Source organism: Phaethon aethereus (genome assembly GCF_964289735.1).
Source record: "Phaethon aethereus genome assembly, chromosome: 6".
Lineage (NCBI taxonomy): Eukaryota > Metazoa > Chordata > Aves > Phaethontiformes > Phaethontidae > Phaethon > Phaethon aethereus.
The window spans coordinates 36,352,164-36,380,009 of NC_138580.1; the positions used below are offsets into that span (position 1 = coordinate 36,352,164).

Below are 27,846 nucleotides of genomic sequence, written 5' to 3' on the forward strand. Positions count from 1 at the left end.
CTGAGTTAAACTAATAGCACAAAATATATGCAGAAAATTATTTTTCCTCCCCAAAATGACACAGGAATACTACTAAAATACAAAACACACTGCAAATGTTTCACCCTGTGCAATTTTAACTTAGTCTTTATTAATTAGTTACAAGTACAATCTACACATTTTATTTTCAACACATTAGAATTGAACTGAGAAGCAAAGAACCTCACACAGTTCACAAATGGTCTGAGGAAATTCAGCAAATACCTCACCAGCTGTCAAAATCAATTTATCTAGGGAAAAAAACCACACACGGAGGATAACAAATAGAATCATTCTACCAGGCTGAAAAGAGAAAACATCTGAAGCTGACACGTAGCTGAGACAGTTTCATTCTTACACTTAGCACACGGGTAAAAGTTGTACTACCCCTCTCCGGAATCACTCCGGGAGTTCAAACGTTCACCTAGTTAGCAGGCAGTCATGTAACTAACTACAACCATGAAGGGACTGGTAAAGAACATGGGTGCATAAGGACAGACACAGGTTACAGCAATGGCTAAAACTTGCCCTTGTTTACATTGCTCTTTAGGCAAAATGGCAGCATGATTACTCTCCTTTCAAAGCAAGTACGGACTGCTCCTTGAAACGCACTTGGGAAGATGATGCTGACATTTTGCTGCCATATGTCAGGGGTGCTGTTGAACAGCGTTCAACTATAGAGACTTACAGAGCACTGCTTTTAGGCAATGCAAAGATATTGTAAAAGATAAAGTATTAAATCAACCGGAGCCCAGAGCTAATCAACACGTGCTCCATTTGTATATGAACAGCCAATCTGGTGGAGGTAATACCACTACATAATCCATACAGTACAGTTCTGTAGCTTTACACTCCCTTAAAATATTTTAATTCAAAATTGAACATTAAGATGTATATTTAAAAGAACAGCTTTAGCAAAAATTTCCACAGTGGCACAGAACACATTACCGACTTCCAGGGACTAAGCAGCAAAACAGGGTCTACGAAGTAGGACACCACGGTATTCCCATTGCCTATTTCTGGTCAACCAATTTCCACAGAGGTCATCAACAAAACCCCAATTATGACGGAGCTAAGGCTAGATCCTGAGGGGGACAAGCGGTGCCGTTTACACAGAGAAAGGCTAGTACAGTCATTTTGCAGGAGACAGTTTAACCAAATCTAGTAAAATCTAGATGTCTCTAGTAAGCACTTGCTTCATATTCAAGAGAAACTGTAGCAGATTAGAAGTAAGAAAGCATTTGAACACACTGCTACCTAAGTGGGAGATTAGTCACCCATCAGGCTACTCTAGTGAAAAAAAAAGGGGGGGGGAATATTCGAACTCTGAGAGCTTTTCAAACATTTTCTTCTACATTTGCTTCAAATAAAGCCTTATTACAGATACAGAGAAACACTTCCTAACTTCAGTAGCATATACTATCATAGGCACATGCAGACCACAGTGCCAGAGTCCTTAAGCATCTGTATATTGGTAAAAAAAAAAAGGAAATTATTTACTAGAAGATCATTCATGTCGATACACACATTATTCCAGCACATGTTACAGTCTCCCACCTCAGTGGGAAAAAACAAAAGTAGTGCTTCAGAAAACATTTCACACACGATCCTGATCCCTCAGTTCCAAATCAAGACTAGGCTGCATCTCTTTAAACGACTGGATACATTTGCTTTTAAGAGCTGAATGAAACAGGAATTTAGGAAAGCTGTAAACCCAACAATCTACTGTAATCTCAAATAAAAACATCTAATCCTTGCTCCCATTGCAAGCTGCTGAAAACTATCTTTCCCATTTCCTATTTCTCCATGCCTTTCACACTGTCCTCTTTTCTTGATGGAGCTCTGCTCAAGTCTCCTTCCTCCCAGCATTCATTCCATCCTACAGCAATCTCTGTGATGACGACTCCCCGTAATATTTTAGCCCGTAAGATCGCTGATCATGAAGAAAAACCAATACTTTTGTAAGATGAGGGTTTTTTGCAAGCTTCATAAACTAAAAAGAGAGTGATAAACGCATTAGATGAATTTAAATGCATTGAATCAAACCCATTAGCACGTGCACTTTAAAAGGAGACTTCAAATCTAGCAGACTGAAAAACTACAGGGAACTGATTGCCTGTGGCAATTAGCACATGATCCACAGCAAACTTCAAGGTTCTAAGTAATTTAGTAGGTCAAAGACTAATTATTCATTTAGTCCAAAACAGACCCAAATTCCAGTTTCATGTTATAATAAAGCCGTATCAGACAGTTTTGGAGAAGTTGACCATCTACTGAAATACCTGCAAGAAATGTTACATGTTTTACAGATAACAAGGCCTCTTTCCCTTCTAACAGGGATTCTGAAACAAAGAGAAGTAAATTAAAAAAAACAACCACAGTACTTCAGAAATACTGTTTTTCTCAGTAATATATTCTAGGGTTTTTTCCCCCAGCAAAAATATTTGTAGACCTAGCACCATTTCTTTACACAAAATTAACACTGAATATTTACTGATGCATTTACCAAAAAAGTTGTTAGTGGAATTTATTTACTTGCAACAATTTTGTTTCACTTAAACACAATAATTATTTTCCTTTTATACAAAATATAAACCCCTGAAATACATTGGTATGTATGGGTATGCATACGTAAACACAAATCTTAAGCAAACAACAAGAGGAAAGAGAGGTTTGTTTTTGAAGAGGACCGTAAAGAAAATGACAAAACATTCTTCATGGACATCTTGCTCTCAAGTATTAGTTTAAATGTATCCTGCATTAGGACTTAGGCACTGCAATAATTTCCAAAGTAGCGAAGAGTCATGAAGTCAGTGTAAATCAATACGTTTATTTCCCCACAACTTTTGGAATCCATTCCTCCAAATTCAGAAGCAACTTAAAAGAAAGATTAAATTTCATCAGGACTAAATATAGCCAACCTTCAACGTTGTCAAACTTCAGCTATCACATTTTCATAGAGGATATACTTGCATAGCATGAGCTAATTGTTCAGAGAAGTGAAAGAGTTTCACTAGAGAAAAATCCCAGTATTTTTCAGGTAGACATTACATAACATTCCAGCTATCTACTTCCATGACACACTTGTACAGATACAGGCTGCAGCGCTACCCTGAGTTTGGGGGTTTTTGTTTGTTTGGTTTGGGGTTTTTTTTGTTGATTGTTTTTGGTTTTTTTTTAAATTACCACACTTCCCAAACATGCAAACTTTCAGTGCTTGTAATTATTTTACTGGATTTGGATTATTTTATGATCTGGACAGCCTTAGAGTTCAAAATCTCAACTATTGTATAGGTTAATTAACATTTCTGCTTCTTAAATTTTAAGATCTGTCATATATGAGTTGACTGATTTAATGAGTTACTTAAAGAAATAAATAAAAGTAACAAACAAAACAACCCTTTTCTACAACCAACAGCTGAGTAACACCACTGTAAGGGGCTACACTTCCAACCAACTTCTCAGACCAGATGCATAAACCAAGTAAGCATGATGCTATTCATTCTACAAATGTTGACACGAACCAAATACTGATGAAATTAAGGTCCTGCAAAATCAATAAAACCAAACAGATCATTATAGGCTACATCCTTCATCATTACTACTGTATAATCAATAAACACCCTCCGGGAATGATCATACTTGTAAGAACCATGCAAGAATGTCATCATGCTAATCCATAAAGCTGCTAACAATTCACTCACCTAGGCAGTGGGAACATACTCCCAAACACTTTCAAGTGCACCTTCTAAGATACATAAAATAGAAAGACAGCAGGCATTCCCCTTAAAATATTTTTATGAGCTACCTAAGCAGGAGCTATGAAATTTAGACATGAAGGCAGCTATGAAACTTAGATGGGATTTCTTTTTTTTCCCATATTCCTTTAACACTGCGTGGTATACACAGGTCATTAAAAAAATGCCCTGGAATATCTTAAAGTGCATATCATGTACTGCTGTAAGGTACTCATTTGGTAAGTAGTTGCATGATGTTTTTTCACCATTAGATGACTTCTTTATTCAACTTACATATTAAAATTTGAATGTTTCACCACCCAAGACAGAACATGAGAACTCACAGGATACAATAAATCAGAATTTTCTTTTACAGAACTGTATTTCACATGTCTTGCTGTACTGGAATATTAGCATAAATAATAAGAATTTCAATAAAATTCAGAACTGACACCTGCTAGTGAAGCTATGACAATTACAATTACCATAGCAACTTCACATTTTTATTTGCTGCTGTTTTGCTGCATCAGCCAGCCTGGTCCTCAGAACTGGTTACTATGGAAGATGGAAGCTGAGAAATTCACCTTCCTGGGGCAAGAGAGATATGCAGCAGACAAGACAAAATGCTGCGGTTAGGATTACTTTATTATAAAAATAACCTTCTGTATTCCTAGATAAGTGAGAGAAATTATTAATAATTACAAGATCAAAAATCTTAAATAAAACATATATTGTATGAAGAAATATTTGCAAGTGAAAGAGATTTAAATGAGCAAGGAAATAGTAGTAATAGAGCTCCTGAAGCCTGTAAAACAGAACACCTTTGCCCAGGCATTTCAGAGGCCATTATAAGATGATTTTTTTCATCTCTGTTTACTCACTGTCTAATACTAAACCTGTAAGGCTACTCTCTCTTTTTTTTTTTTTAAATGACTGCCTATATCATTCTACCTTGCATCAAAATTGAGGGAATTAACAAGTGAATATTAACAATTCATACTTTGTTATAGAATACCGGGAAAAAAGTACAGAAGGGAAACATCAAAATCTGCATAATACTCTGTTTTAAATATGCTATCTTAAATACCCACATTATATTATACACCCTCAAGAAATATGGGCAAGTGCCTACTGGGTGATAATCACGAAGGAAAATTCCTGATGCGTTCTGTGACATTATTCAATAACATGCTGGTCACTATTCTTTGCTGAAAATACTATTCTTCCCCAAAAGCTGCAAAATCTCATACTACTCCTTAAAGAAAGACATTTGCAATGTTCCACCAATGTTTATCTTGCACTTACAGGAAGAGATTCTCTAACCCCTTGGAAGAAGGCCAGCCTTTAAAGACATACACGGAGAAAATACAATTGAAAGTTTGGAGGCCAACATTTGCTACTGTAGTCCTGTACGTGCGGGACAGGAATTATTTAATGCACTAGTAAGGAAATCCATATTGCAGCAACAAAACAAGAGCACCCGACAAGCTACTATCTCTTTCATATATAAATTTTTATTAAAGTTGATTTTCAGAAAGTGAATGATCAAAAAAAACCAAACCCACAAAACAAGAACTATCACTTTAACTTCAGATTATGCAGATTCATACTAATTTTAATAAAGTAAAATTCCACAGATGCCAGAAAAAGAGTTTAAAAAAGAGAAGGATCTGTTAAATCAGGTCCCAGGAAAAAGCAAAACAGTTGAATCAAGACCACACCAAAAACAATATAAAGTCTCCTGCGTACATGGATGCCATCAAGGTAAGTGGCAATACTGAATATATTAATGATTGAGCCATTGCCACTTTGAATCATTACTGCCTCCCTAGAGCACGGCACAGGATAAAGTGCTCCAGGATCCAGCAAAGACAGTTGTTAGAGATGAAAACACTGCCCACCGTGTCCTCAACACAACCACCACCACCACAGACACACAAGTTCTCCCTTCACAGCAAGTGGCCAAATTCCTATAGGGAATAATTGGAAAACAACTTACCATGGAAACCTTTCTAGGACGATGGAAATATTTTTTACTGACACCAAGAATAAAAATGGGACAGTAAACACTGTTTTTTTCCCAAAAAACATTCAGATTCATTCAGCACCTCTGATATTGTGCCAACGGGACTGGGGAAAACAAATCCACTTAAGTATTTCTGAGACAATCTGTTCCATGAAACACTGAAGAATCCAAGAAACAGAATTGTAGAGGGACAGGTTGTCTATACTGTGCTTAGGAAAAACAAAAACAAAACACAAAGTGGGGAGAAAGAACCTGACAACTAATTAAGAGGCAAACAGCCGTGACAGATTCTTTTGCCCAACACTGCACTGAAATTATGCAGTATCACAAATGTTATGCTGGGTCTCTACTCCAGTCAACTTAATGATAGGATTTTCTCAACATCGGTGGTCCATAATCCAAAGAAAACCTCTCCTTCAGCCCAGCAAGAGTAAATTTTCTCCTTTGCTCTCACAAATGACAACATAAGCTCCTATGGTATTTATATATATTTATATTACTAATAGCTTTTGTTCTTCCAAACACACCCTCTACTGATGTCCTGCATTTACCCAACATACAACTACCCATTTCTCCTGTTCAATCACTTAAAGAAAGGCTTCACAAAAGAGCAAAAATATTTCCACGATGACCTGAAAAAACTTTTTATAATTCCATTAGTGTCTAGAATAGTTGGAGGGGGCACGCACCTCCTCATTCATTCCAGCAAAACGGCCTATACTTTCAAGTATCTTGATATCCTTGACCTTTTTTCCAGTTTAGGTCCTATTAGCACAGGCAAATTATCAACAAGATTTGCTACCTCATAGAAAATAACTTATACGAGAATGTTCCAATCAGTTTAATTTGGGAGCCTTGACCACTAATAATAAATAATTAGTAATAAAGAAATTTGGTGTCTTGCCAAAATGTCGTAACGAAAAGTCTGCGCTATGCACTAGTATCTGTTTCAACAGACTGAGCCAACTGTATACATCATATTAATAAAACAGCCCCAAATCTGCAGCAGAGGATGTAATTCCACTTTCTTCTCATTGACATGCATTACAGGAAAATAGTCTACCCAAAATTAAATGCAGACATTTCAAGAGAAACATTTGCATCTGATAGACCCCATATTCATGTACAAGTCAAAGTCAGTGATTTGAGGAGCAGACAAAATACACCCTCAAAGTCTGTAGATGGCAACGAGCTGAGGATACAGTCAATATGCTCCAAGGGACCGAGACAGAGATACGGGCCAAGAATCTCATTAAATTCAACGAAGACAAATACAAAATGTTGCATCTGATCCCTTCCAGCTGTACCTGCAAAAGACTGACTGGCAGGGCAGTAGCTCTGCTGAAAACATCAGGGAGTCCGGGTAATCAGTAAGCTAAACACTTCAGGAGGGCACCCTGGAAGGGCTGAAGGCTAACAGCACAGCGCAGTGCATCAACACAAGTACAGCAAACAGAGCAAGAGAAGTAATTAATACCTCTCGCTTAGCACTCACTAGACAGCATCTGCAACCTGCATTCAGTTTTAGATCCACTGAAAGAAATGAGTCCTGTTTAACCTCACAAAGTAAAGGCTTTTGGGGACCTAACCAACAGCTTTCCAATACCCAGGAGTTTACCAAGACAGAGCCAAGTTCTCTGTTGAGATGCGTGACAGGATAATGGAAAGCAACAGTCACAAATTACAGGGAAGGATCTCACCAGACATGAGGACATTTTTTTTTTCTACTCTCAGAGGATAAACAACCATTGGAATAGGTTGTCCAGAGAAGTCTTCTACTCTTGGAGGCTTTCATGCACTGACAGGGAAGAGTTCTCAGGTCTGAATTCAGTGTCAACCCTCCTTTAAGCAGGTGGGAATAGAGTGCTCCTGACATCCCCTCAAGCCTGAATACCTCCACGATTCCAGATCCTCACGGTTACTTTTAAATCACAGAAAATGCTGAAAGAAAAACCCACAAAGAACAAACATCATCTTCACTTGATTGTGGTTTATTTCAGCTGCTCATCTTAATACACTTGGCAAATCTGGCTGGATGCTTGAGTACAGCATCCTATGGTAATTTGAGGCTCACAACCTGATGCAAATTCTACGCTTTATCAAGTAAATGGGATGAAAATATATACTTTATCTTGAATGGCCTTATTCGATAACACGTGCAGTCAATGAAAACAGAAACGGTGGTTCTGAAAGTAAAGTCAGTTTGACTAATGACAGGCTTGCTCGAACCTGCAACTAAAATAACCTACAACATGAAACCTGAAAGCTATGTGCACACTCCAGTGGGAAAGCTCTATCATTGGATACAGGTAAAAGATTGATGAAAAATAAAGAAATAAAAGTACATTGACCACAAGAAAACATTTCAGAAGAGGAAGATGAACTATTAATGACCATCTAGAAACTAAAAAACCAAAACCAATACGCTAAATTCAACTCTCTCCTCCAAATTCAACTTCATGATAATGGGTCAGTGCTTCAATTTATCTGGCTCTAACTACACTGTGTTTAGCAAAAAAAGCACTCAAGCAAACACTCAGTTGTACAGGCTAAAGCACCCATTAATCGAACAGCACTCTACAGACCTCAGAGCGCTTCTGGGGTGCAGTGGTTATGTCAATAATGCATTTCAACAGGAGTATGCAGGGGACATGTTGAAGCGGTTCTGAGATTCTCTGTATTTTGCTGCTTCATGACCTCCTAATGCACATGGCTCAATACATGCCTCACACTCATACCTATACCCACTGCATCATATTCATCACAGAAAACCCACGCCCCACCAGAGCTATTTGGCCACCATTTGCAGGTTACCCTGCTGTAGCCGCCAGTAGTTCAGGTAAGACCCACACCAAAAACATGCCATTTTTCAAAATGGGCCAAGGAAAAACAGAAGGTAGACGGCCAAGATTTTTTTTGCTCTCTAACCCACCAAGAGCCACAATTTATTTCCGTGTCATCTCAATGAGAGGCCACCTTTTGCCTCGTGTACTGGTAGGACTGCACTGTCTTAAGTACTTGGTGCTACCAACAGTAAATGCAGAATGCTGAAGTGAGAAGGGTCACGTGGAAAGTCAAGCAGGAGGATCTGACCCTGTAATCCATCTTCTTCAACTGTCTCACTTCCACATCATGAAGGGTAACAATTGTGCCTTGAAGTCCGACTTACGTCTTTCAGTCAGTGGGGACTGTCTCCAAGCCCACATGATGAAGCATAATCAGAACCTCAGGGAAGAGAAAGAAGGACAAGAAATTGAGGGGGGAAAAATAAGCATAGCATGGGAACCTGACAGGACTCATGTTGCATTTGGTGAGCCTTGGGGCATGCACAGACAGCAAAGACATCACCCTGTCAATCCCAGCAGGTCACACAGGATGGCTCCCAGGAGCTACATCAGATAAGAACTCACATAAACAGGGTCATGCCATGCATGTACCATAAACTGCAGACCTGTCAGTATTTTGTTTACAAGACTACATAATATGCTTACAGTCAGAGGGCAAGCAGAATCATTTGGAAAGTCACGGCAGCTGGTCCAACTAAGACAGGAAAAGGAGGTTTTCTTCACATCATCTACAGAGAGCTGACAACTTCTCATGAAATTCGTAGCATACAATACAGTTTTTACTTGACGAAACTGCTGGTGCCACACATTAGTCCTGTGTTCTGCCCGAAAGCCACATTTAAGGTAACTGATGCTTTTGGAGTATCCTCCACACACTAGACTACGCCTGTTGATGTTTATCTCCTAGTCACAAGAACCTGCTCACACTGTAATATATGTGTGCTCTCTTATGGGGAAGATCTAAGCATCATCCCTTCCAATCTATGTCCCTCCCAACATGACAGGGCAATACATTCACCAAAGGTGATCCTGTGTACTGACCACCTCTTCTGTAGATGTGAAAGAGAGACATGGTGGGGCTGTATGAGCATATGCGTATGTCTGTGCTGCAGCCTCAGACGTGGTTTGGAAGGACTGCCCTTTCCCAGGGACCCAGGTCTTCTGCTGGATGGATCTGGCGTGCCTATTCCAACTGAAAGAGTGAGTTACAGCTTGAGTGAAATCTCCCCTACTGAACACCTGGCTTAGGGACAGAGGGCACTCCTAAAGATTAATTCACTCTTTTGAGCTTTCTAACCTTAAGTTCCCTAGTACAGGTTGTTTCAGCAAATACACTTTCATATTTCATACGCTGGTTGTAAAGCTATGCACACCCACATCCTCCCCTCCAGCATGTGCTAGCATGAATACACCTTTCAAACCTCATGTTTTCTCTGTAAGTGCCTGAAAGGCAAAGTAAGAAATGCAATAGCTGCTTTCCTGCCTGCTGAATACAGCTTCTTGTAGACATGCGTGAAAGATGACAGTTTAGGAGCACACATGAGGTGTGCTGGAACACCTCTGGCAAGCTAGGATTAGGTAGGAGGAGCTAGATCTGGTAGTTTCATCCTACCGAACACAGAAGTGTTATTCAAGTGTACCCTAACCCCTGTGGTGCAATGGAAACTCTTGGTCATGGGATCGGGGTGCTCCTACCGCACACCGGACTGCTAGATCTATGAATTAGGAATTAAACACAGTATCAGGAGTAATACAGAGGACTCATCTGCTCTGTCACATTGTGCCTCAAATCCCCATTCATTACAGAAGGATAGAGCAAATAGAAAAATATGCAACTTGCAAGATGACAAAGTAACCTGCACTATTTTTCTAAGTTGGACATGCCAAAAATTAAGTCTATTTTGAATAAGCTTTCTTCTCAGATCTTTGTCTCTGTCTTCAAAGACTTCATCTACTGAGCTAGTTCACAGAGAAAGCATGCTATAGATCCCCAGTGACCCAGATAGCAGTTGCATTCCAAACCCAGAAACTGCCTTTTTCTCAGCCTGAGAGCAATTCTGTGAATGTTTTTACATATCAATTGGCCTTTGATGATGCCTCCTCTGCCAACAGATTGACAACAACTAAAAAAACTTTAATGAAACAAGTAAGAACTGCAAAGAACTAGCACCTTGCAATAGGTAGCTTCCTGCCATTGCTGATTACTCTTGCTTCCTGCCACTTCTCACCGTGTAACTGAGTCCCGTTTCTGCGAATGCTAAGACACATTTCTGGCCTTGTCTCTCTCAATTCTTTATAAAGAAAGCTACTATCCACGAAAGTTTCTTGAAATGAAGTTTTCTGAAGTATAGAGCATGACACTGCATACTATATTACAAGTTTCAATAAAAGCAAGCTTTCATCTCAGGAGGGCTGCCTACCTCCTCAGAACTCCTTATCACCTTTTTGATTATATCGATTGACTTCCTGAAAAATAAAAAAGCACATGCTTCTTCATTTGTGCTCTACCACAGAAAATCCCAAACTCGTCTTTTTCTTGTATTAGCAGCTGAGGGACCTAAATCATGGAACACACGGACCCATAAATGAAATCATCTGTGAATATTTCTTTTTCATTATTCACCTCGGTCTCAAACTGCAGATGCTTTATCACTTCCCAGTGTCCTAATGCCCTTCCTGATACTTTGTTGCACTACTAAGCCTTAGAACAGCACAGAAAGCTAAGTCACTTAAGAACATCAGCTCCAATAAATCAGGACAAGTCTAAGTCTTACGTTCTTTCTGGACTTTCTTACCTAGCTGAGAAACCGTTATGGCAAATCCCAGAGGCTGAGAATGCCGAGAAAACTGAACAGCAAATCAAAGGACTTTTTCTGAGCTTATTTCCATAGGCGGAGATAGCTGCTTGCATGAAACCATTTTGCTGGGGTGAGCATGTAATACTTTCGGAGCTCTACTTGATAATGAAAGAATTATTTTTCACCAGATCGAAAGTCAGCTTTCCAAAGATGCATTAATACTTCATATAAGAAACATTCTTATATTCTTCATGTAAGAAACACATAGATTCCTAACAAATGTTTACCTCTGTTGTATCTAAACAAAACCAAAAGTCTTCTTTTAAAGACTGCACACCATCTCCTCCATATCCAAATCGAAGACAGCTACTACAATTTAACCCATAAGCTTTGACAACCTAAAAAGAAACCTTTTCCCTGACAGTAATTATATTCAAATACCTACTGGATAAGAAGGTTGTGTTGCTGGTTGTATAAAACACTTAACCCCAGTGCTGATTACAAGTCCCTAATCAGACAGCCCTGACTTCTTGAGCAGGAACTGTACCCCATGTAAACATTCAGTCATGAAAATTACTGAATTTCCTTCTTTACAGGAATGCTACAGAAACCCCTATACAGCTTTTAACTCCTCACTAATTTTCTTGGGATCTGTATCTGACCATGTAAGAAGCTCCAAAACAGAACTGGATTTATTGCTGCCATACCTATCCCCTATCCAGTGACTATAGACAGTAAACCATAAAGGTCGTTCATCAAGCGACAAACAAGCCAGTCACACAGCACTGTATGGCTTTTTGTTTTATTTTGGTTTTTTGTTGTTGTTGTTTTGTTTTTTGTTTTTAGAAAGTGCGTCATTATGTATAATCACCCAAATTCAAACCCAGATTAACAGAACACGCTATCAAAACCACATGCTCCTCTAGACACCTAAGCACCACCTACACACCAATAGACAAGTTATTAGGAAAAATATTTCACTACTAGAAACACCGAAAACAAAGATTAGAAGAGCAGTAAGTCACACAAGCATGCATCAGAGAAATATTTCTGTTCCAGTGCCTCAAATAAAAAGGAAGCATGAGAAAGTTACCTCCTCCTTGAATGATCAGAAAGAGTAAGACAACGTACAGAAGAGTTTACAAAAATCTTAACTAGGTATCTCTTCTCTAGAATACTGCTTCACATTAGATAGCAACTCATTATCACATGCAAGCAGATAGAATTGCGAAATGGGCACAGAATCAAATTCCACAGGCAGCATCCAGACAGCGTATTTGTCTCCAACAGGTACAAAAGTAATCTCTTATTTTCTTCTGGGTTTGCCAACAATCACATATTTACCTCATCAGTCTCAACAAACAGAACTAACTGCATAAATATGCACAGCAGTTCCAATTCTCTCCTCTCCTTTGTTCAGGACTGCTATTAGCTGCTACCGCTTTTTAATTTCACCCTACAAAAATTTAGCTAATCTTCACATCATACGCAAAGCCACCTACCTAAAAAAAGAAAAAACAAAAATAATTGTCTTTTTCTCTGAATTCTGGAATGTAAGGCAGATTGGGAATAGTCTATACTAAATATGATAGCAAGTCTTTCCTTGTTTATGCTGGGATTACAAAAGGTATGGAGAGTACCCACAGCATAGAACATGCAGTTATTATGACAGAAACTTCAGGAAATAACAGCTATTTTAAAACATACTTCAAGTCTAATTTAAGGTCTCAACGTGGAAAAAAAAATCCCAACATTAAGATGGTGTATGTCATCTTATGTGCCGTCTATATGTAATTTGACAGCTTCTATCTACACAACTGCTGTTTTTTCCAGAACAATCTTGTTCATTCAGTGTATGTCAAATCTGCCAGGGAACCTGATGCAGTTAAGTATCACTGGCTCAGTTAGTGGTCTCTGCTCTGCTTATTGCCCAATATCTGCATTACAACGAGAATAACACTGCACCACATCCAGAATAACCCAAGCATTGTGTACATTAAAGACTGAACCCGTACCTCCTGTAAAGAATGCGTCTCAATAAAGATAAACAAAAGGCAACAACGAAAACAAAACCAGATTTGCCTGGATCAAAGCCAGGACTATCATTTACTGAATTCTGTGCTCAAGCCCTCTGACCCCAATGCTGAGTATCTGAAGCTGCCAGCGACTTCTTTTCAATTGCTTCCACACACCAGAGCCCAGATTTCTAAACTGCCACACAGAAAATGGAAAAACTCACTATGAATAACAAGGAACCAAGACAGGTCCTCCATCTCAGCAATCGCCACCCTAACCAGAGAGGCCCATCTCTCTCTCCCCAAATATTTTTCTTCTAAAATTTGGAAGAATAGCTATATCCATTAGACAACATGAGTCAGAGTAACTCCCTCTTGTGCATGTCGTCTCTGCCTCGTCTTCAGAATTTACTTATTCCTTTTGGCAGTGATAAGTTTGTTGTTGTTTTTAAGGGAGAAGAAAGAAGGGATGAGGAAAAAAAAACCCTGTCATGATGTGCAACTACCTTCTTACCGTTACATTTACATGTCAGCAGTGGAGTCTGCACCCCAAAGCTTTGCACACAGGCTTTAGCATCTCTTCTCAGACAGCATAAGAATTACACTGGCAGAGGTCTGTTAATCCAGGAGGGAATTGATCTGTAAAACTGTGTAATTAGCCTCAACAGAGCAGGGACATCGATACAGGAACATCAAACAAGAAAAGGCTGCGGTAGCTCTGCACCTTCCCTATTTTATAAGTACAAGGCTCCTTTGCTCTAGAAACGCTGGGGTCAGAAACACACAGTATAAATCCAAATCCAGCCAGACGACTCCTGTTCCCAGCACAGGACCTGCAGCTGCTGTAGGAGTGGCCTCTTCAGAGCATTCCCCTTAGGGATTCCTCTGCTGTCAGTCTTCTGCTGGAACGGCAACACCCATTTATCGTGCCTACCTTTTGGCTGTAAACCATCAAAATACAATTTCATGGAAAGAGACATTAGTATCTGATAAAGATATATCTGGCATCAGGCTCTTCCTTTTTAAAATTTCAAAAATATCGATAGAGCAAAAATTACTTACAGGCTTTACTGAGAAGAAATATCGCACAAAAAACAAAGGTGCTCAGCAGCTTCTTCAGAATAATTGAAGTTTCGTAGCAGTGATTAGCTTGTCTTTGTAAAAGATTAATCACTATCGGCTTTTTTCAATTTTTTATGAAAGAAAAAATTAATCATGATCAAACATTAATCAAGAAAGCCAGCCAACAAGTCAAATAAAGCTTTAACTATATTTAAATATAACATAAACAAATGTTGAGCATCAGCTCAATTGATAATTTTTAACATTCATAAACTGGGATTGATTATGAAAGCTACATATTCCAAGATACTCTGAGGACTCTCATACCTCAAAACCTGTGAAGCGTTGTAAGCAAATAAAAGAAAACAACAGCCACTAAGCATGTGGGTCTACAATAACAACAGCAAACCAGCAGCATCAGCATCAAATTGTTTGGTACCAGCAAAGATTTTGGCCTGGGCTGAAGGCGATAAGGTAATAGAGCTTCTTAAAAAGAAATCAATACCTGAAACCAAAGAGAATCATTGAATTACAAAAACCATCCTTTTTTTTTGGCCACTCAATCTTTAATGAGCAAAATTGTTCACTGCACAAGTTAGAAATGCTGCCAATGCCTTTTAAGTGGGGTTTGCTGGTGATTAATGGCATATTCCTCTAAAAGCATGGTAAGAGCCAAAATAATGAAAAACCATCAGTACAAAAGGAAAAACAAGAACCAAGCTGTTCATCAAATACCCTTCTTCAAAGTCTTCCAGTTTAAACGTTTGGAAAAGGGAAAAAAAAACCCAAATCCAAACAAACAACAAAAAAACCCTACCAAACCAACCCACCAAAAACCCCAAACACACACAAGAAAGAAACCAAAAAGCAAATCAAGACATTTTAATAGTGTATTGAGAGAATTTAAGCGTGTGTTCATATTCTACCAAATCTAGTTTCTTGGTCTAGAACTTTAAGAAGTTAAACGTAGAGACCATAAATCAGGATCTTTGCTTATATTTTCTAATCAACATACATACGTCGGCAGCTTTGTAAGTTGGCTTCAGTTCAGCAAAATATTAACCATATGCCTGAAACTAAGAACATTTTATACCTTCGTGAAGTCAACTGGAAATAGAAACAGGCATATACATTAAAAAATGAAGCATATGTTCCAGTGATATGCCCAAATGGAGCCTTGGTGGTAAAAGGTCTTAAGTAATTCATGTTTGAAATAGCTTTGAAATTCTTTGATGAAAAGCAGTATGTCAAGAAAAATACTGGGTTTATCCTAATTTAAGCCTAATTTAAGTCTTAGATTTCAGAATATATACGTATTTTTAAAACTAGATGACAGAACAAACACCTTATCACTTGCCCCAGTGCTGCAAAGGGGTAACCTCACACGTTTGACTGTAACACCAAGGCCTAATAGTGAAATAAGCACACTATTTTCATCCTCTCAGCTGTTGGATAAATGTGGTATTTCCTCATTCTGCAGGGCAGATGCAAAAACTAATGAGCTCACCAGCCCCACGGCTCACTTGATAGGCTTAAGACACTGTATGTAAGGAGGACATGTATCAGCGGGGTTTTATTTGCTTTTATATTGATATAAATATATGTATACATAAATCTATGTATATGATACTTAGATTTTTGTATTTTATACATACACACGTATCTTGCTGCGGTGACTCCTGCCAGCAAACAGGCATTCGGGGGCCCACGCTGCCCCCGAGACCACCTGCCCGGCACTCGAGGGAGCACCTCCAGCCAGGTCAGAACCAGGCTGCGCGCTTACTAGGCCGTGTTCCCCAGCGCGCCGGTGACACGCTACAGCTGCCGCACACAGATCTTCTGACACTAAAGATGGATCCCGCTCGCCCCGCAGCAGCCGCCCCGGCTCCGCTACCTGCTGCGGTAAAAACGGAGCGGCGTTTAGCTTTTGCTTGGGGAACGCCGCCCGTCCCTCGCACGGCTGCACAGCGCCCCGCTTCCACAGACAAGCGGCCGCAACGCAGCACCGGGATCGACGGGCGCGCCCCTCGGCAGCACGGCGGGGAGCGGTTGAGGGCGCCGACCCCCGACTCCGAGAGCACAGGGACGCGGCGGGGCTGAGCGGGCCCCGACGGCGCGGCCCCGGGGAGCAGAGAGGAGAAATCTCCTCAGGGAAGGCGGGAACCAGGGGTGACTGCACGGCGGCGGGAAGGGGGGGAGGGGGATCGGTACCTGAGGAGGCGGCGGCCGCCGCGGCGGGGGCGCCCCCCGGCAGCGCCGCCCGCTGCTGCTGCGGGCGAGTGGCGGCGGCGGCGTCGACGGGAGGCGCCCGCCCCATCAGCAGCAGCGCGGCCGCCAGCCCCAGGAGCAGGGAGGAGAGGCGCCCGCAGGTCCCCGCCATGGCGAGCAGCCCGAGGGCAGCGGAGGCATATTGCGGGCGAGGACGCGGGCGGGAGGCCGGGACCAGCGGCTCCGGCGGCAGCGGCGGCACTGCGGCGGCGAGCGCCCGCCCCCACGCGCGGCAGCAGGCAGCCGCGCGCCCGCCCCGCCCGCCGCACGTGACGGAGGCCGGGCCTTGAGCGGCAGGCGGGGCTATCGTTGAGGCGTGGGGTCGGGGGCAGCGAGGGGTCTCCGCCGCTTCTCCGCCAGCCTCAAGGCCCGGCGGCGCGGGGTAACGGTTTTCCTGAGGAACCGCGCCGTTAACGCCTGACCGGTGGCGGTTGAGGTGTGCCGCGCGCCCCGCGGCCGGCCGTCTGGCAGAGACGAGGGAGAGCCGGGCCGGCGAGGGAAGAGCGCGGGGCCTGCCGGTGCTGCGACTTCAAACGGAGCTACCGCGGAAATCAAAGCGCGCCGTGTTCTCTTTCTGTCAGCCCTCCGGGCTGGCAGCTTTTAAATCGATTCTAACGCTTGTTACCGAGAGCATTAAAGCGCATTCGGCAGCGCCTGTGCCGCACGTCATGTTCCGCGGCAGACAGTTGCCTTGTGTCAACTCGAAAATCGCCTTCACTCAGGCGTGGTAAGTGGCAGTCCTCGTAACCATACTAGTAGTATCTCAACGCTTTGATTCTACGCGCAGGCACGTCTTCGCCTTACTTACATGTATATATGTAACATTTACATCTTAAATGTATGGTCCTGCTAGCAAACACTACACATTTTTTAGAATTAAGTACACACATGAACACAGGTATAATTGTATAGACACAGTGTAGGGTGGGATCGTGGAAGAATTGTTGAAGTTGTTCACAGCAGATGAGACCACTACACCTGAGCAGAGGCAGCACATCTGCAGAAAGCAAACTGGCCCTCAGCATGCAGCTGTCTGCATGGCTGAGAGCTTTACAACGTTATTGGGACCACCTCACAGTGAGTTTCTTGCTACTGCTGATGAGCATGCCCGTGCTGTGATTTCAGTGAGGCAAACACTTCATTCACTGTAAGAACTTTCAGAACTGGATGATACAACATTTTCAATGTCTGAGTAGTGAATATAAATTTGTAAAGTATAAAATCACTTTAATTGTCTTTGAATAAGGATTAGCCAAATTTTTTTTTTTTTTTAGACATATTAGGACAAATTCTGTGGTTTTCAGATCTCGGAAAATTTCTTCAATGTAGGGGAAAAAGGAGAGGAATAGAGTTTCAAACTATAAAGGAGTAGAAATTTTGCCATACTGAAAGAAGGAACTGCCAGGTTACAGTGCATATTTTCAACAGATCTCTTACAAAATCTACAGAAAATCTAATGTATTTTTCCTTATGATTTAATGTCATTCTATATAGTACAATGTAATTTATTCATGGCCATTAACAATGACTTCAAATCGATTTGAGATTGGCATAGAAAATACAATCTACTTTTATTGTAGTTGCTGATAGTTTATTGGCACCTTCTGGGACCTCTGAAGAAGGGACTGACTTCAGCCACTCCTGCATTATGCGTGATCACTGCCTGCGGAGTAATACTGCAGTGGGAAATGTACACCCTCCTCAGCAGGTACTCTTCCATACTTTTCTATTAGAATAGTTTGTCAGCCTCCCTTTTTTTCCATCAGCACCAAAAAAAACTGTGCCATGAAAACTTTATTTAATTTGACAGGACCTTTCTTTTAGTAAGCCAAAGAGCACAAAAACCAGAAAAATAAAGCAGTAATTTATTTGACGTGGAACTCCCCTCCAACAGTTCACAAGGAGGAGAGCGAGCCTTCCTTTTGTTTAGAAAACATTGGTTTAGTGCCTCCTTGCCTAGTTAACATCCTCTCACCCAGCTTCCTAGTTCAACCTTTTATCTGGGCACCGCAAAGAAAAAGAGGCTGCTTTTCTGCACAGAGTTGAATTCATTTTGGAATCCCTGCAATATTGCATGTTCTCTGGTGGAAGAAAGGGTCTACAGAAAGCTAGGTAATGCTCTGAGCAGTTTGCTTCCTTCGTTAAGCAATTTGTCTGATGAATGAGAATGTGGTATTGAGAAAGTGTGGATCACGTAGATGTTCATTTCCAAGTGTTTATAGACTTGGGCTTTTAGGAAGATAAGTTTAGTTGGGGACAAATAGTTGAAACAACTTGGCAGCTGCAACCTTTTTCAAATTAATGTTGATGTGAATGTGCACAGTTATTAATTTATAAAGTTCTGAAACAAATCTGTTAAATGTGTGATAAAAGTTTTATTGAAAATTGCTTCAAAAGGGGAATAACACATGTGGAAATTAATTGCTTGTACTGCATTTAGATAAATTACTGAGAAGGTATTAGAGTACACAATAACACCCATTTCAGAAGGAAAAAAAGATCACAATCAGGATTATGTTTTCTTAACCAAATTTTCTTTGAAAAGAGATGAAAGCTGATAAGTAATTTATTTCAACTACCTTACTATTTACTTGAGGAAATGTGTAGCAGTAACTCCTGCAGTCTTTAAAGGTTGCTCACACACTCTTCAAACTGTAAACAAATTACAACCATCATCATCAACCACTGAGGGATGTAACATGGCATCTGGTATTTTGTCAGGGACTGAAAATCATGTACACAAATGACACAGAAATATAAATGTAGATAGATTCTGCAAAACTCTCTGAAAAACAACACCACACAGACACGGTCTGCATGTGAAACGGTAAAGACTAGTAATGTGATATTTTACTGTCTGGTGGTTTCTTTTGTTGGTGCTCACACTTGGAAGGTCTGTGTTGTGCATTTGTGTCCTGCAAGCGTAGTCTTAGCATGTCCGGTATGTCTGTCAAGAGACATAATGGTTCAACACCAATCTTTTAGAAGGTTTATCACAAAGATGCAGTAAAACATTGGAAAAAAGGTATTGTGAAATACTTTGTGAGAAGATGGGCTGCTGACAGCACTAACCCTAATTCTTTATGTATATGAGGCAATAGATTGATGAGATGTTCATACAAATACTTCCTTAAAAACAAATAAGTCTTTTAAATTTTTCACCGTGTTCTTAAAATTACTTGAACTGGCAATTAAAAAATATATTAATATACTAAAATGTAATAAAATACTAATATACTAGTAATTAATTTACAAACTCATTAATGATAAAAGCATACAATAAAACATCATACATGCATGCAAAGAGTCAGAGACCCAGACAATTTAAAGCAGCATAACTCAAATGGAGGCAATGGAGTTGTGTTGATGTAAATAACCTCAAGACATGGACCATCATTTTGTTTACGGTGGTTACAGCATAAGATGGGAATGACTAGTTTGCTGTGATGATTCTTACAGTGACGTGCATGTGCTAGCTAGTAAGTGGTAGCTACTGTGAGGTCACTGGAAGCTGTTAATTAAAACACTAGTATCAGTTTTTCATCTTTTCAGTGTCCTTTTTTATTATTTTCTTTAGATCAACAAATTCTCTATTAGCAATCCAGAGGACTCAGTAGTTGGGAGTTTTTCTAAAGGGTTCACAAAACCACCAACATTTATTTCTAAGTCTTCTAGCAACGTAAAATAAACATGTATGCCTTTATTGTGACACAAAATATCTACTGTCACCCCACTCACAAAGATGAGTATGACTGTTAATCAGAAAGAATGCAACAGTAAGATAAAATTAGTCTAAAAATACAACAAGAAACACCACCTCTTTGAGAATTTTCCTACCAAAAGGGCAGACAAGAATTCATCATTTTCTACAGTGATGTGCCAGCTATGAAATCTTAAGTATTTATTTTTGGTATACAAAAATCTTTGTAGGAAATTCATTTTCTGGTGACAGAATATAATTTGTGACTAGATCCTCCTTCTTGCTTGTGATTACAAAATTTTTTGACTCAACGTTAATATATGCCACTTAAGCTGAGCATGTTAAAGTTGTGTGAATGTGACCTTTTCATATTTAGTGGATACTGTGGCTTACAAGCATATACTATGAAATATTTATAGGTGAATTAAATTCATTTAAAAAAAATACGCCTAGGATAAAGAAAAAAACGGAATTCCTGTTAATTAAGAGGTATTTTATTCCAAATTCTAAATATCGGAATCAACTCAATACTTAAGATTTTTCAGTTTATCCAATCATAAGATTTTGAAATTGTATACATATATAGAAAAATACAACCTAATAAATCAAATTTTAATTAGAATGAAAAGAATACATCGAAAAGAAAACCATAGCTTAATAGCTATATATTTGATATCAGTACAAAATTACTGTGCAACAATACCCACTTTTTTTTTTGCAAGATTTATAATTTAATAAAAATAAGGTGACTTCGAATGTATATTGCTCCCCTTAAATGTACCGAAGACCTTTGAAACAAGTTCATATTTACTGAAAATATTCCCATTTACGTTACAAGTATTTACTACATGACTAAGAAACCCAAAACACAGACTCTCGTTAGTATGTTAATTTTCTGCTGGTGCAAACAATGCTCTACTGATTTAATGCATGAGCAAAAACAAAAAAGGCAAAAAAATTCTATTACAAAGAAATAAAATACTACATTTTCAACATATTTGTATCATAAGAAAATACAGGTTTCCTTCATGGACTAGGAAGGGCCACCTAAACCTGTAAATGTTTTTTTGAAGATTCAAAAACTGGATTAAATCTTCATTTACTTTGCAAAAGCCAAGGGTCAAGTTAATCAACCTTTATGCAGCATATTTCGAGAAGGTCACTGCATGAAAGGTTAGATTTCCTGTGTTCTATAAAAATTCTACACACTGGAAAGAAATAAACCAAAATACTAAACACCATAATCACATGAAACAGTAGTAGCACTACAGACTCAAACCCATTATTGCATAGTCTCTAGTCAAATTTTCCACAGTGGACTTCAAGAATATTGTGCCAATGCTCAGAAACTCAACAGTTAGTAATGGATACTCTTTAGAATATACATCGTGTTTCACCCAATGTGGGTGATCAAAAACTTTCTAGACCATTCGTTTATCACCTCAATTTAACACACTGGTTTTGTTCATGTCGTTAAAAACACTGACCACTGCAAGTCAACAAATGCTACATCCCTTCTTAGGCAAACAGAAATAAGCACATGACTTGGCAGTGAACTAGAACTGATGATGTTATATTGCACTTGGGAATTAGAAGCTAGAGATTCAGTACCAAAGAGTTCAAATCCCACTCAAGACAATAACAGTTATTACAGCTCAGCGTATAATCATGATCCAAATGTGGGGTTTGTTCGTGATAGGAGGTCACTGCCAACAGAGAACTAATGGGCTTTACCCATCTCAGAAACAGACAAAAAGAACAACAAAAGAACTCATCTCTCTGCTGCAAGGCTCGTCTGTGGTCTGCCACTACCTTTTTATTTTTTGGATTTCCATTTTCCTTTTATAAAATCCCATTTTTTTTCCTCATTAACAGCCAGCAGCATTGAACACAAACAGTCACATTCAAAGCCAGTTGCAATGAATGTCAGGTTTTCTGTGACTTCATTAGACTCTGGAATAGGTCTTAGTCTCGGCTGAAGACAAGAACTGACTAGACTGTCACCAGGGTAATGCTGCTCTGTGACTATCTGTGCTATTTGTGAGGGTGTAGGAAAATATGCTGCAGGGCCTATGCCAGGGTAACCAATAGCAAACCCAAATGTTGGAGAAAAAAACCTAAAAATCTAAGTGCAACATGAATCCTTCAAATCACCAAGAACATGCTGATTATAGCTGAAATATTTTCAAAATACCCATGAGAGTTTACATTAAAGACTATTTAAGCATGGACATAAGTTTAGAAACAACTACATGTTAAAAATCTTTGCTTGGAATAAATGTTTTATAAAGAAATCATATATAGGAAACTTTTCTTAACATTTCCACAAGCATTATGTGAATCAAAGATCAATGTGTAAATCAAAATTTCAAACAGAAAAATAAGACAAATAAAATTATAAACTTTATACTGATATCTGTGAGCATGTCCTCAAGGATTTCAACTGACATTGATAAACGTACCCTGTATTTGACTTTGCAGTTATGCTTAAACAAAAGCTATCTACACAATTTGGTAGTTTCTTGAAAGAAATGTAAACCTATAAATTAGGTTCCTTGCTTTACTTTTTCTAAATATTGTCAAATATAGTAATAGATAATATGCATTTTGTAAATCAGTTCTTAATATCGATCATGAGATGCTGCAATAATTGCAAACTGGAGTACTTACAGAATTTCATGTTTCATTATAAAAGATATAGCTCTTTTTAAATGTTTTCATTCTCTAAATAATTACATAGCTGTTGATTTTATATTCATAAAAATATGCTTCTGAAACATGACTCTCAAAAGGACTAATTCTCTGTTACTGTACTTTTTTTTTTTTTAACGCTTATATTATGCATCTTGCACACATCAATTTTGACTCACGGGCATTAATTTCATTCCAAAATACATTTTTTAAAGTTTGTTTAAAAGTTTTAACATCATTCTATAGTATTTGCTATAAGAATACATCAATGCCTGTATGTCAGTATGAAATCTATTTTTTGGATTTTTTTATTTACAGGATAGTCTCTAATCTTATTGCTGAAGCTAGAACGTGATATCAAAGGTTTCCTGCACCCTTGTTCAGGAAAACACCCTGTTCAAAATTTTCCTGAAACACAAATGTTACTTTAAACTAAATTTGGGGTGTTATATCTATGTTCAGTAAGTAACCTGTGTACTTCATTTACATATGCTACTGTTGTTTGCTTTTTTAGCCAAACTGGAAATTAGTGGACATTGGAGAAGCGACTATTTGCTTTTATTCGCCAGTAGAATGCAAGAAAACAAAGATCACTTAAATAAGTCTTACTTTATGTAACTTCAATAAATGGAAGAAAGTTTCCGTAGATACAGTAGTTGTACCAATAAAATGTACCTTTTTATCCTGAAAAAATCAGCAAAATGAGAATTTCCAGTTGCCACAGTAAAATTTAGATGCAGTTAGCACTGGTATTAACAATGCTACGGTATCCCTTCCGTGTGAGCTGAAGAGATCTTGGTCATGCCTTTTTTAAAATTTTACTTTCATCTCCTTATAATGCCTAGACATGCAAGTAGTCTATTAAATTTCAAGTCAACACAGTGTATACATGTAATGAAAGCACACATGTAAAGAATTAGAGCTATAATCTGTCTGACAGTCTCTTAAACCTCTTAACCTACTAAGATTAAGACTGGGTAAAAACAATCTCCTTGCTTATATATTATCAGTTGACAAAGTGTGTGAACTAGAAGCCTGTGTAAGTAACTGAAATTGTATGTTATAAAAGTCACATTTTGAGGTCAGGATCAAAGCGTGACTCCTGATTCTTTTCTATATGCCTAGTAACAACACTAGAAGTAATGACAAAAATAAAATGCTGGCCACACTGAAGATCTTGACAAATCAGTGAAAGCGGAATTATGCCGTATACCCTCTCATATAAACTAATCATATCTAAACAAATTGTCTAAAACAAAAACATGTAAATGGATAAATATGCAAGCCTACATCTGATATACATACTGGCCCCCACAAACTTTGTGCCGTCTCTCTTAATGACTCAAACGCCATCACGGTTCAGTGAGTGAGAATGGACTTAACAACGAAAGCCATTTGTGGATTCTACATCTCAAAAAGGATGCAGAAATTAACAGTTGAATCAAACTGTTCATTTTGGCTAATTCTGGGTTTGCTGGGCATTGCATTATTTATGGAGGAGACACAGCTTTGAACAAAAGCCCCAAGATAAAAAAGCAAACCAGAGTTGTCCTTTTAAGAGCTTGCCTACATAGAAATCTTCCTGGTATAATTACAGAAGTCCTCCTTTCTCTATGTGGCTGCATACAGGGAGTTTATAATGTAATTTATTCCCTTTTTGGAATAAGGAATAAACAAATCTCATACAAGGCACCTTTGTAATAGTTAAAGTATGTCCCCTCCAAGATTTCTGCAACACAGCTACACGTGGTTGCAAGCCAAACAACCTCCCAATTTGCAGTTACATGTCTACCAAAATATCTATAAGACAAAATTCTTGTGTTCTCTTGTAAGTATAAAAAGTTCCATTTTACCACACCAGTACTGAGGGAAATAAGCTAAGAATGACATAAACCCATGGCTTTAAACCACTGAACTTTTCAGTATGTTTAAAAAACAAAAATGAAACAAAATATTTAGTGTCTTCTCTGGTAATGAAATGTATTGAATATAATGAAATGTCCTGTGCAACGAAATGTCTTTGTGCAGTGAAACGTACTATGAATGAAACAACGAACGAATGAAATGAAACAAGTCAAATCAACCTCCTCTTTTCAAACCCTTTCGCACTGCCAGCTGTGCTCTGCTGCTGTACTCTGCTTCATTAGACAAGCCTGCTGTTCTCTCAGGGCAGGTGGCAAGGCAGGCGTGAGTGTGGCTAAAGTACTGCTGTAATCTAGATACCTTTGGCTGGCAGGTAGTGTAGTTTAAACAGTCCCTGTATTACTCCATCCTGCACTTGGACACCGTCAATCACAGAATGTGAGAATTAACAACAGCTTCCTTACAGTGCATCAGGTAACCTGTCATCAAGTATTCCCTCCGTCGCTTTGCCAGAAACAGAAATTCAACCCAAGTAACATACAGACTTAACTTCAAACCCTGTGGAGGTTTGACTTGTGAACTTAAAGGCTACGGGTTTCCTCATCAGACATGTCCGTTGGCAGCCACAGTCCAATATCGTGTCCCTGTCAGTACCTGAATGGATCCAGGCCGCCAGGAATTCTGTGGAACAGCTGAATCCTGCTCCATGGAAATACACAGCAGAGTCACTGGATCCTGCCCTGAATCTTTTCACTAGGTCCCATAGAAAGTACATCACCCCCAGCTTTCTACTGCTCACTTCCGTTCCTGTAGGCTCCGTCCCTACAGTAAGAGACCTAGGGCCTGGAGAACAATATTTGTAAAGTCTAGAGGGAAACCACAAGACAGATGACTGAGCAGGACGGGGAACAGGCATGCAGAATAGGTATCGGATGTGAATGATTCCACTGAATAATCTCTTTCATGTTTTTTGTGCAGGAGGAAAATTATCAGCAGAGTTAACAGGTCAAAGAATATTCTTCAGTTTTGTAAAACAAGCTATGTTCATTTTTTTGGCGCAACTAGCTTTCAAGAGCTAGGAAATGAAATGTAGTGTACTCCAACAAAAATCAGTTGAAACTAAATGTGTAATCCAGCAAGTATCTATGGAAGCTGTTAGCTTCAAGAGCAAATGCAGAATTTGTGTAGCAATTCATGTAAAGTTGATCCATGAATCAAAGATGATGTCTCCTACATCCCAATAAGCACAATCATAGCACTACATATTACTTTTTTCACACACAAATCAGTGCAGACGCGTTAGTCACATGCAGAAACATAATTAATACAAAAACGGCGGATTTAAGTATATTGCTCTTATTTTGTATGTGCTGATACCTTCTGAGACCAGCAGCTTTGCAGTCATGAGTGTTTTTTCCTTAAGGGGAAACCAGTATTTGTAACCAAGATGTAGGCATTTTAAAATTTCAGAATGTCTTACAGATAAAACTCTGCTTAAGCTTCTGATGTTCCTTCCCCATTCTCATGTGGTTGCAGTTGTTCTCTTTCTTGCTCTTCCTGAGGTGGTCTCACGCGTTTGAAAAAGCCCATCTGTGATTCAGAGAACAATAAAGAAATTGCATTGTCATTTTCAAAACATATACACATCCTTTCTCTTACTCCTTCCTTCTTGATCAGATCTTAACTGATAAGCTATTTGACTTTTTCCCTCCTACTCTCTTTTCCCCTATTTTTGACCTCCAAAGTCAATAAATATCAGCTGAAAAATTAAACTGAGGAATTCAGCACAATCACAGACATTCTCTTTTATTAAGCATCTTCCTGACAAAGCTGAAAAGTTTTTACAGTTATCCAAAAACTTAGATGATTCAGATGATATGGGGACCAAGGTATTTCTGCAAGATGCTAGTACTAGTTGAAGTAATACATAAAAGTAGGGAAAAGAAAACAATACAAAAAACCCAAATATAGTACTTACCCTGTACATAACAAACACGAGAACAGCCAAAAGCAATAATCCTGCTAGGACAGCCAAAATTATAACCCACACTGGCACAGGCATAGGCTGTGGTTGAATGCCCCATGTAATATTTGTAGTAACCTAATAGAAGAGCACAACAAATCACACTTTGCTCAGCAGTGACATGCCAAGTTCACTCATGCAGTTTAAGTTTTGCATATCTTTATTCTCTACAGTATAAAATAATCTTAATCCATCATAAATTACTTTTTATCGCCAATGTGAGTAAACAGCTATAGATTAATAATGCCATAAAGGCTTCGCTGACCCAAATTCAATGGGGTTTTCAAATGAAGTAAAACAGGAGTTTGGGGGCTTGGGTTTTTTCCTTTGGGGGGTTTTGGTGGGGTTTTTTGTTTGGTTTGTTGTTTTACTATCAGTGATACCATGGCAACATGTATTCTGTAACGCTTAAAAACTTTCAGTGGAACAGCAGGAATCTGGAAATATTTGGGAATTGCAGAAAAAAAATTCAGGGCTCTTCCTTTTTTTCTTAAAGGGCAGTATTCGTGAAACAAAAAATCAACTCCACGAGGCTTAGGAGAGAAGAAAGAGTTAATAACAGGCATTAGAAGCTACATTAAAAACTAAATCCATCACAATCCTTTCTTAAGATCTTTTATGTTATAGTGCCTACCAAACACTTTTTATTTGGCAGCCCAAATAAATGGCCTATATCTTGGTTTCTGTTTGCACCCTGTCTCCTTTCTCTTTGAAACCCTCTAGGACACAGATGGTCTTTTTGTTGCACATTCACATAGTACTTCATATAATGTAAGTCCACTATTCAAGCTCAAAGGGC

The 27,846-nt window shown here is 39.1% G+C and overlaps 2 protein-coding genes across 2 annotated transcripts in view; both read right to left on the reverse strand.

The window, feature by feature from the left end:
- Positions 1–16,882, reverse strand: part of FAM171B (family with sequence similarity 171 member B) — a gene marked incomplete at both ends in the record, with an annotated part of 32,050 nt that extends 15,168 nt beyond the window's left edge. The window contains one exon of the mRNA XM_082001519.1: positions 16,714–16,882. Within this exon, the coding sequence (XP_081857645.1) occupies positions 16,714–16,882 (169 nt within the window). The remainder of the gene's footprint in view (positions 1–16,713) is intronic.
- Positions 16,883–26,518: 9,636 nt separating this feature from the next.
- ITGAV (integrin subunit alpha V) overlaps positions 26,519–27,846 on the reverse strand; it is a gene marked incomplete at its 3' end in the record, with an annotated part of 47,661 nt that continues 46,333 nt past the window's right edge. The window contains exons 29-30 of the mRNA XM_082001212.1: positions 27,003–27,125; positions 26,519–26,614 (exon numbers count right to left, since the gene is read on the reverse strand). Coding sequence (XP_081857338.1) covers positions 26,519–26,614; positions 27,003–27,125 — 219 coding nt within the window. The remainder of the gene's footprint in view (positions 26,615–27,002; positions 27,126–27,846) is intronic.